At 42.9% G+C, this 13,400-nt stretch overlaps 1 protein-coding gene across 6 annotated transcripts in view; it reads right to left on the reverse strand.

The window, feature by feature from the left end:
- elavl4 (ELAV like neuron-specific RNA binding protein 4) overlaps nt 1-13,400 on the reverse strand; it is a 78,115-nt gene that overhangs the window by 21,359 nt on the left and 43,356 nt on the right. For all 6 annotated transcript variants that reach the window (XM_046048783.1, XM_046048782.1, XM_046048781.1 and 3 more), the window contains 2 exons: nt 5,651-5,754; nt 1,897-2,050 (listed from right to left, as the gene is read on the reverse strand). In XM_046048783.1, the coding sequence (XP_045904739.1) occupies nt 1,897-2,050; nt 5,651-5,754 (258 nt within the window). The remainder of the gene's footprint in view (nt 1-1,896; nt 2,051-5,650; nt 5,755-13,400) is intronic.

The following is a 13,400-nucleotide window of genomic DNA, read 5'->3' on the forward strand; positions in this document are numbered from 1 at the left end:
CCCCCCCCCCCCCCCGTTGTCTTCACTCCCCCCGTCTCCTTTCCTCCCCTCCTTTCTTTTCCTTTCCTCTGCTTTCCCCTCTCCTCTCACACTCTCTCCTCGTCTTCTCAGTGTAGACAGACAGGCGTGCACTCCTCCGCCAGCAGTGATTTATTCTGCTTAGGCAAATGAGTGTGGCTTACAGCATGCTGCTCCCTTTCTGCTTCATCAGTACACATTGCACATAACACTGGAGCAGGTTGCAGCCTGTAGGCACACACACAATCCCTGAAATGGATCTAAGAGACATGCTGGAGGGGTTCTTCTGCAATACAATGGGCTGATGTGATTCATTTCTGTGTTTTGGATGTAGTGGAATGTGTAATTGAGCATGTATATCACACAGCAGACCTCTTCACTCATATAAAACTATTTCAGTCACTATGATGTGGAATTGTAAATTTTGTAAAATAACACATGATCATCTCATCACAATACAATTTCACTGACACCCAGTTAATGATGACATTGCAGTATCACGTGTGAGAGAAATTGTAGGGAACCTTTTTGATTTTTGGATATGCTTTTGTTCAGGTACTGCTTTCCTTCACTGTATCACTATGTATTAAAACACACACATACACACACACACATACACACACACACACACACACACATACACATACACACACACACACACACATACACACACACACACATCAAATGTCAATATATTGGTCAATGATTTTAATGCTTTTCCTTTGGTCATTTACTTGCATTACTTTTAAGATGAAAGAAGGAAGGTATGCTGCATTTCTCTGTAGAATCACCAAATTTAGTGACTATGACTACTTTTGTGACTATGACTACTGAGAACTACTTTTCACTTCCAGTTCCTAGTGTTGTAGTCAAGACCACCAGAGCCGAGACCAAGTCAAGACCAAGACCAGAGTTTATCGAGACCGAGACAAGACCAAGACTTTTAGGGGATGAGACCAAGTCGAGACCAAGACCGAGGGAGGGCGAGACCAAGTCGAGACCAAGACCAGTTCCCCACATTACATGACACACAATAAAATGTGGAACGAGATCATAAGTACTTCTCAAATTGATCTGAAAGATCCACATTCCCATTAAAACACCCACATACAGACACTTCAGCGTAAGCATCTTTATTCAACACTCCTTTTCCATGCTTACCATCGTGGGGAGGGGTGACAGTCGTTAACGGTAACAACACATTTTTAATTAGGGTTATTGGTTGCATTTGAAGCAGTAATTTTTACATCAAATCAAAGTTAGGATGTTAACAAATAAATCTGACAATGCAAAAGGAATTTATTGATATTCCCAAAGTTCTGGTCTTGACTGGTCTTGAAATAAAATCCCGAGTCCTCAATATCCGAGATCGAGACAAGACCGAGTACAAATATGGTTGAGTCCGAGACAAGACCGGTCTCAAGTACTACAACACTACCAGCTCCCATATTTGTTTGGCTGAAGAAAATGTCTGTATTGTGCAGCACACAGAATATTTATTTAAGGATCCTGGAAATATTTGCACAAAGTGGTTTTATTTATTCTTGTGAAAAGCAGTTACTTAAATCTGTGAATCAAATTGAATTATTAAAGCAAAAATCTAAAATATAAGGATGTGTCTAAATGTAGTCACATGGCCACACAACACATGCAAAAGACAAACATTTAACCAACCATGACTGTTTACAAAATGTGTAAAAGAATCAAGAGTGTGTGTGAATAGTTATTCACAGTGTACAATAGGTATAGTATAGTAATAGTAATAGTTATACACAGTGTATCAAAGTATACATACAGTATGTGTGTGCGCTTAGTGTCTGGCTCATCATGTGTTTGTGTGAAAGTGTAAAGAGAGAGGAGGCGAGGCCCCATGGATACCTGTGACCTGGTCGACGAGGATACGGGAGGTGATGATGCGTCCATACTGGGAGAAGAGCTGCTCCAGCTCCTTCTGGGTCATAGTCTTGGGCAGGCCGCTCACATAGAGGTTGGCGTCACGGATGGAGGCTGAGCTGGGCCGCGCATATGACACCTGTGAGAAAAGACACAGAGTCTTAGAGCTTGTATAAATAAATTAGGGCTCCAGTACTTTATTACTCATTGACATCCCAAGGGGTTTCAATCTAAACAAGTGTTAGAGTTACAGGGGTTTTATGTGTGTGTGTGTGTGTGTGTGTGTGTGTGTGTGTGTGTGTGTTTGAATGGGTAGGGGTGTGGGTCTTTGGACAACAGGGAGGAAAATATGACTGTATTTTCTTAGCACACCTTGCCGTGGGGATTTTCATTGTCAGGAAAAGATTTAGCTGCTTATAACACAGGAGGGATAACACTTCAGTCGTTTGCTGGGGGAGGCAGAGGACACTTTGTCCCATGAGGAGAAACTACAGGTGTTTTACTTTGAAAGGCCAGTTTGTGTAGCCAGGGGAACAGGATTAATAGTATTAGGGATTTGACCAAAGATCTCTTCATTCACCCGACTGATTTTAAGCACTGTTCTGAGTTAAATGTGAATGAATCAAAAAAGGTAAGAGTTAATATGTTGTGTTGGCAGATGGCTGTTTAATTAACACATACGCCACGAGCCTAACCAAAAGCCTTTAAGCTTTTCACCAAGTGCAATTTAGCCACGTGAACCCTGAAGAGTGGATTTCACAGTTTAGTTTTATTAGGCAGGTAAAGGGTATGTGTAAAAGCTTTAACTCTATTGCAGAACATCTGCATCTGTCCAGCGTTTTTCAAAGATCAGTATTAGGAGCGAATTGTTTGCCATTGCATCCTTTGTGATTTTTCTTACAGTCTGTAAAAGCACATGTGGCCACATACACATACTCAGAAAAACACACATGCACATGAAATCCATTACATCCTTGCCTCTGCAACACTCTCCTGGACAGCAATCTCACAGAGGGAATAAGAAGACTTCATCCTGCTACCACTCACCCACACAATTTCACTCAGTTCCTCATTGTCACATGCTGCTCCTGCAACTCATCTCTACAAACATCCACAAATACTTATCCTCATGCACATGTCTATAAACATGTACACACACACACACACACACACACAGAGAGAGATAGCTTTCGGAGCTTTTTTCAGCCATTCACATTCTTCTACCTAGAATAGACTGCATATGAATGCCAGCTCTAATGGTGCAAATGGAAGAACTGAATATCTGGTTATACTGTTATACTTTGCTGTGCAGCTCCTAGCAGTAGCTCTCTAAAAGTGAACTTTCACTTGTCAAACGTTGTCCCCAACATCCTCATGCGTAGACCCGATTTTGCTCCAGTGAAAGTTGCATAAATCCCATTACTGCTGCTGCTGACTGGAGCAGCTTTCCCCTGCAGTACTTTCATTACCTCTGACATGTGGAGACATAAGCCATCAAATAAGGTTAAAGTCAGGCAAATATGGTGGATATGCAGTCATATCCTTCAGCAACAGCATGGAAATCCTGCTGAACTCTAATGGTGGGAGAATGGGATTGGGAACAGCTGGCTTTCCCCATGTCTCACTTTTCTTTCACACATCTTCCTCTTTGGGTCCTCTGTCTTCCTCTTCCTCTCTGCGTCTCTCTCTCCTTTTGGCTGCCTGGATTTTTTCCCTTCTGCTTCCTTCCTACATGCTGCCTCACTAAACCGTTCTCTCTCTTCCAGATTCTGCCTTTTTTTGCTCTTCTTTTCTTCTCTGTGCAGCTCTTCGTCATTTTTCCTCCTTGTCAGCCAACTCCAGATGTCTAATCCATCAACACCTCCTCAAGCTGTGAGCGGTATTGTGTACAAGTGTGGTGTGGTGCATGTGTGAAACAGGAGTCTGTGTGTGTGTGTGTGTGTGTGTGTGTGTGTGTGTGTGTGTGTGTGTGTGTGTGTGTGCGAGCAGAAAAAGTGTGTGAGATTATGTGCATGCATGTCACTGTGCTTCTCTCACCTTTGGCATGCTGCTTCCCCTCACGCCTCAGTGGGAAAGCAGCATCACAGCCATCGTTGACAAAATCTGAGGTGTCATGGTGGAGGAAACCGCAGCAGCGAAACCGAATCAAAGACACTACAGAGACATGTCGCCCGAGAGCATGTGAATCTCTGGGCCAAGCGTTTCCTCACAAGTGTAGTGACAGAGTGTGGGAAGGGTGTGACATGAAAGAGAGCCAAACTTAATTTTAGAATTACCGTGCTGCCTTTTAATTTACCTTGTTACCTTTAGGGTATTTAGGTCTGTTGTGGAGAGAGAAAGCAAGGAAAGAGGGTAGTGGGAGGGGAGGCAATGAAGTGTGAAACAGAGATAGCGCCAGACAGAGATACAGAGTTGTCATTACGAAGACCGCCTTTATCTCAGGAACAACTTGAGGCAACCTCGTGTGTCATGAGAGTGTGAGAGTGAAAATCTGTGTGAACTCAGACTTCTACACTCAGAGAAAGACCTCATGAATTCCTCGCTACATAGCTGACCTTCAACATTTTCCAGTCTTCATATTGGAAAAAGCCTGTTTTCACTGAAGTCTCCATGTTGGCTGACTTGTTATGTTGTGCTGCTGGCATGTGTTAACAACAGTGCTCCTGTAATACACACCCAGCCTGAAACTGAAGGTCGCAATGACCCAAGTGACGATGTGCAAATGGACAACACACACAAATACAGACACTGATCCACCCATCATACTGTAATCGCATATAATCCCTCCTCAAACAAACCGAAATGTACACACACATGCAGAAAACACACATCACACATTATTCTCTATCTTTTTTATCTGTGTCACAAATTAGACTTGAGCCAGGATGCTGTGCTGAACCAAGGCCAGGCAAACGCAGCGCGCATTGTCTAGGGAAGGTAGGGATTCTCACAGGGATTCCCCATTCACAACTACAGGCTAATCCCATGATATTAGATTAGATTAGATCAGATTAGATCAGATGACAGAAAGCGAGAATCCAGGGATTACCACAGAGCAACAAATTACCGCCCAGCTTAAAAGCAACAACATATCAGCAGGCACAGAGCAGAGGGAATGATAGTAGGGGATATGAGAGTGGGGTGGAGATTGATATGTTGATGTTAAACATGCAAAAACAACTAATCTTTAGTCTTCAAAATACATTTGGAGGAGGAACAGTGGTTTATCCACCAACAAGCCTGCACATTAGTCATACCAGTAAAATGCAATAACAGAGTCCTCAATTATTTTGGAAACACATGCAATGATTGACACGTTTCTTCCATTTCGCTCAGAGAGATATATATAATTTCACCTTTACATTTTGACATTTAGAAAGTAATTAGCATATCAGCCGTAGTCACAAGCTTTTGAATGTGTCTCTTTGATTTAGATGGTCTTTTTATTTCTGAGACTCATGCATGTTAATCCCATCTGGCCTCCAGCTCATTCACTCACAGCATCCCTATCTAAAAGGGCTTTGAGAAAGAAGAAAGCAGCCTTTTAATTTAAGTTTAGCATGACTTCCACAGCTTAATAAAATCATTGTGATTTTATTATAAACTAGCAATTCATTTTTATATTTGGCAGTAATGCTTTTCATATAGTGAGTTGTTCACAATATACTGTGTAACCTTAATGGAAAAAATTATGGTGTGTTATAATTAGACTTGTTTAGCCGTACATGGTGTCAGTTACCTTGATTGTTTTGGTCTGAAGTCTAAGTCCATTTAACGTGTTGATGGCTTTCTCTGCGTCCTTTGGGTCGATGTAGTTGACAAAGCCGTAACCCAGACTTTGTCCTAAAATGACAGAAAGAGGGAAAGAAAAGCTTTTTAAAACGTTATCGCCCTTAAGTTTTGTTTTCCTTCAATTTGTTCACTGACAACAAGAAAACATCTTAATTCATACTCATCATCCATACTTGTGGGGAGACAGAAATACCCCTCATTATTAGAAGAGGACGACAAACTAATAATTCTAACCCTTGCTCCCATCCATAGACACCCTCTTGGATATCATGAATCGTTTCCTAGAAAATCCTTAACGTCTCTTCACAACATCAATTCTGAAGATCATAGTGACTCCGGCCCGGAGCGGCATGCGTCTTGGTGTGACTCTTGTCAACCATGTGTCATGTGAAGCTTGCTCTGCTGCCACAACCCTGCAGATTTGTACTCTACAACATGTGAATGAAACAGCCTCTTTCCAGGTCATTGTACGCTTAAAGGGACTATTTTCACTCTGTTCAATTAATACTTAAACACATCAGCAAATGCCCATCCGAGAGAGTTCTGGTCAAAACGTTACCATTTAAGAAGTGAAAATAAAACATCTCTACCTGATAGTTCATGTCATAATAATAATTTTGTCTAGACTCTGATCATTGCACGCCTCATTATCTGTTGCTTGTTACATTCGTGACTTCGGAGCTTGAGGAAATGTATTCTACTGATTTAGGTTGCTCAAGATTGAGGTTTCAACGATTAAATTCCTAGAATATTCCATAAAAAAACTCAAATTCTCCCTAAAATGACCCAGCAAATAAAGTATCACAGTAAGTACAAACAACATATTTGTTACTGTCTTTGCATCTGTGGAAAAAGAGAGAAAAAAAATACCACCCCCATTTCCCTCTAAGCTCAAAGTGTCTTAGATAGCAGACTCCCTTTGAGTGCGAAGCAGGCCTGACATCTCCCAGTGTTTCCCCGCCAGATCAAGCCTTTCAACAGGCGTAGGACTTTAAGCGGACGCCTCCAGCCATCAGGGCTTTCAGTCGGCTAGTTTTTAACAAACAGCCCCTCTCCACTAACACCACACACAAGCACAAAGAATCCCAGTCAGTTTAAAGAGGAGCGGCATGCAGATATTCACGCTAATAGGAACAGACAGCGGTTAGTCAGAGACAAAGTGAATCACAAAATATGGAGCATGGCTGTTTCACAAAATAAATACATTTGGGCAATGGATATCACAGCGCAGCGAGCAGTGGAAAGGCCAGGAGGGACTTGTAGTCCTAACATCAAACAGCTGATGATTTTCTCTTCTCTCCTCTCCTCCCTTTTCTCCTCTGGATTAACTGTGGATTATCAGACACTCTCTATTGTTAATTAAAAACCTGCCATCCTGAAGAGACTTCTGCTATTTATAACTAACCCTCCTCTCTTTTCTCTCCTCCTCCTCTCTGACTCTCAGCTGACATCAGGTGTTAAGTTTGGCAGTTTAAATATATCTCACAAAATCATTCTTTGTGGTCTCCCTTCTTTATTAAATAGTGTACACACAAGAGAGACCACAAATAATGAAGAGAAAGAGAACATGTGCCAAAAGTAATGAACGGAATGAGCTAAAATAAAACATGCATGTAGCTTTTGCTTTCCTCTAAACAGAGATGGGCCATAAATGGTATTCTAAATTACCAAGTAGTGTACAGTATGCAGATGAATTATGTATTTTTCACCAAATAATTATGTTAAATAGAATTAGATTTCAAACCAGCTGTTCATAGGTGCATGTATTCAATTTACACTGACAGATGAGATTCCAGACTGGTGCAACAACTGAGAGCCTGCTGCTTGTAACGCTCTTCTCCGGTGCTCGCCATCTCTACCACCCTCGCCTCCTGCTTTCCCATCACCTTCGTCACCCCTCTCCCTCATCTTCAACGAGAAATGTGAGGTTCGACAAGCGCAGTTACCAGAGGGTTAGATGAAAATGAAGAGTGCTGGCGAAGAGCACTCATGCAGGGCAATCGAGATGGACTGGCTGGTGCTTAATGGTACCGAGACTCTTAGCACTCATAGAGTAGTCCAGGCAGCCAAATGGGGCCAAACCGGCAGCCATAGACTCTGCTGCTGTGCGACGGGGGAGAGAAAGACAGCCTCATTGTAGGTTGAGTGTCTATATGTGTAGGCGTGCATGTGTACAAGTTAGGATGCAAGTGTGGGCATGCACACACATTGGAGTCTTGTAACAAATGTAATAATGTATTTACTTTGATTACAGGCCTGATGAAAGTTGGTGTGGAATGCACAGTCATTGAGTGTATATGTAATAATGCATGGGGAGCATAGGCTGGTGTTGGCATATCTGCTCGCCCCCACTCTCTTCTTCACTCCCTCTTTGGCAAGGCTGAGAGCCTCTAGGGCTGGAGGAAAGAGGGTGGGCGCGAGGCTCGCTGGTTGGCATCAGTCCCCAGGTGAGTGGTGAGATGAGGGGAGACAGAGAGAGACATCTGCCTGCAGCATCAAGAAAGCTCCAGGAGGGGATTCCACCAACCATTTCCAGCCCGCTACGGAGCAGCTCACAGCAGGGAGCCACCGGCAGGCTGCCTGGAATCTGCACGGATGGGCGGGAGACTCAACACCAACGCACCACCCAGATGTACACACATGTGCACACACATGCAAGTAAACATGTAATCACTCTATTGCAGAGATGCGCACAAACACAAGCAGTAATGTCGGGAGAGGAGTGGAGTGGCTGGCAGCTGACCAGTGAATGCATCACTGTTCATATGTGTGGAGGGGGTTTTGTAGTTCCTAAAAGATGAAGAACTGTATGTGCATGCTTTGTTATTTATATGCATGCAGAATCACATAGGCGAGGGTACTACTGTAAGTGGCTGTAACCTACCGTATCCATGCAGAGACAGCAGGCAGTATGGCTGCCTTCAGCCTGTCATAACACCTGCCCTGTCCACCTCAATACTCCCCAGCAGGATCAACCCTGCATGCTGCCTGCATTTGGATCACACCATCACAGTGCCGTGCTCTGTTCCAGCTCACCAAGCACAGTTTAGACGCAGTTTAACATGGCTCAGCATCATTTAACCTAGCATGCTGTCTTATTGTGATGCGAGGATAAGGTCAGCTAAGACTGCTCCACATTATTAGCACACCAGACAAAATGCATTACTATAAAGTAAAGATGAAGCGAAACACGATAAGTGTAGCCACACATTTATGTTGTTTAAGAGTAAGTCTTACTGTAAATGTAAATTTTAATGTCATGTCATCTATCAGAGATGCTTCACTGTGGCGGGACTGAAATACAAAAGCAGAGTTTGCCTGAGAAAAGTGAAAATCACAGAGGGATTTTATAGACAGAGAATGTCTACTGGTATTTTAAAATTACAGAAAAATATCTTGAGAAAGTACTTCATCTGAGGCAATATAGAGAAGCTATTAAAAACGTATGATAAATAGCCTCTAATGGGGTTGTTGCTAACAGAAAAATCAGCCTTGTGCTGATCAATTAACTTAATGGATACATTAACTTATATATTTTAATTGTCAATTAAAACCAAGAACCCAAATGATGCATTGCTCTTCATAATGGCCTTTTAATGAGGTTAGATATTCATTTGCCTTTGATTTGTCAGTTGCTTACAGTGCCAGTTGTGCAAATTCTACAACAGTTCTAACTACTCAAGAAAATGCTCTGCAGGGGGCTTCTTAATAAAATTATGTAAATGTAATAATGGCAGAGGTCTTGTAATAAAGTAAGTAATAATAAAGTTATGTCCATGAGTGGGATTTATGTGAAGTACATAAATCTAAGAATCTAGTCTTTGTTAATATTATACTGTATGGCTTGATATGCACTTGCACGTCTTCCAAAAGCTGTCATTATATATTGTATAGGTGTAGGTACAACTATAGCACTGCAGTGCTTTATCATATAGTGCCATGTCCGGTTTCACTAACAGAGAAAGCGCATAGGGTGGGTAGAGTGAGGAGGTGGAGGTTAATTTGAACCCACCCCCACTCTTTTCGCAGACCTTTTGTACAATCTGACATGAATTGTACAGGGAGGTAGGCATGTTTTCAGTGGTAATATCACTGCTATTTCTAGTGACTAGCTCTTTGGTGTGTTAGCGAGGTGTTATGACTAAGCCATTATTTGTTTCCTGAGGAGCAGCAGGTTGCCCAATGTGTGAGATGAGAAAATTAGTGTACTTCGAGCGGGTGTCCTGCCTGCTGGCCCCACTATGTTATTTCACCTTTCCTTTCCCCCCTTCTGTGCTCACACATTCGCACAGCACAGCTAGGAAAAAGTACATATCCAGAAGGTAAAGAAATCAGCACAAACAAAAGCAAAATAGATGTATGCATGGCTACACTGAATTTACAGGCATATGATCAAGTTAAATGCCTTCATGTATGACACTTGAAAGGCACAGTATGCGGTTAGGTACACATAGTAAGAGACTCCAGTTGCATATTGCCTGCCATTATTTTGTGCCTTTTTGTTGTATTATGTGACTAAGAGCCCTGTACTGCAGACATGAAAGCATCTTCATGTCCTGCTATCATCAGGCAAGACTCACACACTATAGACTCTTTGATCTAGAGTAGTAGCTACCAAATGAAACACATAGCTGCAAGAACCTTCTCTTTTACTATGTACCTCCCTGCAATCTATTGCTCGTAATACTCTTCTGTGAAAGTGTGTGGCTATTAATCGATCGAAACAATCGAAAAGATCATTTGAAATGCTGACACTATGTTGTCAAAACTTGGATCAGAGGCATTCTGTAGTGGTGATTCAACTGCTAGCTTGTTGAAATTCAATTTCAAATGATTCATTTCTTGTTTTTTGTTCCCATGTAGTTTATATATTTCCATAAAAATAAGAACTTTGTGTAGCACATGCTGCCCAAAAAATGGAAAGATCTCTGGTTGGATTTGACGCAAGGGAAGTCATGGGTGGAGGGAATCAAAAGGGTGAGGGGGAGTTTGCAGCTTTCAGGTATCACTGGAGATATGAGCCAGTGATGTTAAGACGCCTTGAGAGGACCACCTCCTTCTCCCCAGAAACAGGCAAATCCGTTTGGTCAGTCTTGAATTTAGCGATGTTTTAAGATGAAGCGGAAAGGGAGAAAAAACATTTCACATTGTCAAAATAAATGTGTCACACTCACTGCTTCCATCCTCTCCCCATCCTCTGACGTTTTGCCCCTTGCTGCTGCAGAAACATGAGGTAGAGCTATTTTTGATGGGCCAGCTCTCCCCAACATTTGAAAAGGTGCCCTGTCACCAGCTTCACGTCAAAATACACTTCACTTACCTTAAAGAGGGTCATACCCATAGGAAATGGGGAGAGGGAGTTCAGTGAGTTTAACAAAAGAATACAGTGCCTGAAATACTAGCAGTACAGTTAGAGCATATCATGTGGCATGTATTCAGTCCGTTTAAATAACTAAATTCATCAACAGAGCCACGTCCCCCGCACACATGCATCTACTGTAGATCCCTCTCCCACTCACTCATTCAACACATCTTTCCCTCCTGGGTTGCCAAGGTAGCAGCCACTGTTGCAGTCAGGAGGCTCCCACTCTCAGTTCCCAAGGCCCTGCTTCCACCAACACACACAGATAGACACACACTTGCCCACGTAGAAGCTCAGGGACAAACACACACGTAAACCACCCCCTCCTGGTGGCTCCCTGAGCCTTAGGGCCAGTGAACTGCAGCCTGCAGTGTGTGGGCTGGTTGGCTGGCTGTGCAGCTGAGAAATAGAAGGCAAGCTGACAGACAGAGAAGCCCCTTGAAGTCTTGGATAACTCTGTTACGTCAGGATTGTGGAGCCTACTCTGATGCACCTGCTTGGACTCCTTCTGAGAGCACAGAGTGAACAAGCCCTCAGCCATTTCAGCCTTTCAGCACACATGCTGGGGACAAAGGGGCTGTCTTGCACTCCCCTGCCCAGGTAGAGTGCACTCAGAGTGAAGGGTCGGAGGGCGAGGAACCAACCCTGAGGCGCATTCAGCCTCTGGATCTGAGGATGACACAGGGGACAGTCACAACCTCTGTGTTCCATGTAAAGGGCATTCAGAGTGGAATGAGAGGGGACAGAGGCAGTCTGAAGTGAGGGTCACAAGAGTAGTGGTGCAGCCAAACAAGCTCTCAGGACATCCAATTCTGGGTCCTAAGCAGAGGGAGGAGATGGAGATTGGCGGGGGGGGGGGGTTGCTATGAGAGAGACAGGACATTCTCGGGAGCTGGGACTTTGAAAGTTTAATGTGTGTCTGACTGCTTGTGCCTGTACTTCTGAGCCTGGCAGCTCTCTTAATACCTGGCTTTGGAGATGTCAAATCCTTTTTTCATCTCTTTGCCTGTCAGCTTGGTTCACGCTATCTTCAGCCTTAAGTCCATTTCAGGTTCAGATAAATGCAGCCTGTATGTAGGATATAAACACTGCACCAGATCTCCCTTGGCATGATTTCAGTAAGGATTTTAAAAGTAAATGTAATATTTGTCACCACACAAAAGCAACATTGCAATTGTGTTGTTTTGGTGTTTTGGGAGGTGTAAATGGGTCTTATCATAAGACAAACAGAGGAATAATAGCAAGGTTTATTCCCATCACTCTGGTAATGTAAAAAAAACCCCAGCTCAGCCTGCATTCTTAAGTACAAAGATAATTGGCTTTACTGCTGAGCGTGCTTTCAATTAATATTTCAGTAGCAACAAAGATGTGGTTAACTGGGGTTTATTTATTTGGTGAATATCTGATTTGCTCCCCCTTAGACTGACGGACCTTGTGCACTAAGCCCTAACTGTCTGTCCTTGCAGATCAGGGTAAGATGCATATTTTATGTTTGGAATACTTGTGGGTGCACTTGACGTTCCAAAACAGAAGCGGAACGAGAATGAAACTAATGGAAGTGTGCTGCCTGAGCCACATGCTTGTGCGTGCAAAGCAAGCCAAATCCAGCAAAGCAAGAGATATTTTTGCACCTACAGTATATAAATAAGGCGTACCTGTCCTTATGTAAGAACTGGGTTCGCAGCAGGCTTTCACATGGTACTGAAGCTGCTGTCTGTCAGAGGTGCTCTGGATTGAACTACTCCACAGCTGACATCACAGTCCATCTATTTTTCATAGCCAACATCTGCTGGGCTTGCTACATTGTCACTATGATTTGCATCAGCTCCCCAGATTCCATGTATAAAACCAACACATGGAAGGTGACTAGAGTAGTGTGCACAACAGGCTTTAGTCAGTGTGCTTTGGGAGGATGTCTTTACAGGGTTTGATGTAGAGATAATAAACAGAGAAAATGCTGTTCCCATAATTAAAAGGTGAGTAAGCTGCTGAAAGCTGGCAATAGGCAAATGCTGTGACTACCTGAGGAAAAAGGTAACAGAGGCAGCCAGAACAGGGCAGACACACAGCAACTGGTAAACATGGCTAACTGTTTACGCAACGAGCAAGTCAAATATCTTATATAGTGAAAGGCTACTGAGCTTTTGGCTACTGTAATTATTGCCGCAATATGAGAAACTAAAAAATGGTTTTCCATAAAAATATAAAATCCCCTCACCCTCCCTCTCCCCAACATAATCAATTCTTTTTCCAGCATGAAAAGCCATTTTCTTCTCCACTGTGTCATTGAGAAACAAATGCATTCGTTTCTCTAACAGAAATGCAATTGATGCAG

Source organism: Micropterus dolomieu, linkage group LG05 (genome assembly GCF_021292245.1).
Source record: "Micropterus dolomieu isolate WLL.071019.BEF.003 ecotype Adirondacks linkage group LG05, ASM2129224v1, whole genome shotgun sequence".
Classification (NCBI taxonomy): Eukaryota; Metazoa; Chordata; class Actinopteri; order Centrarchiformes; family Centrarchidae; genus Micropterus; species Micropterus dolomieu.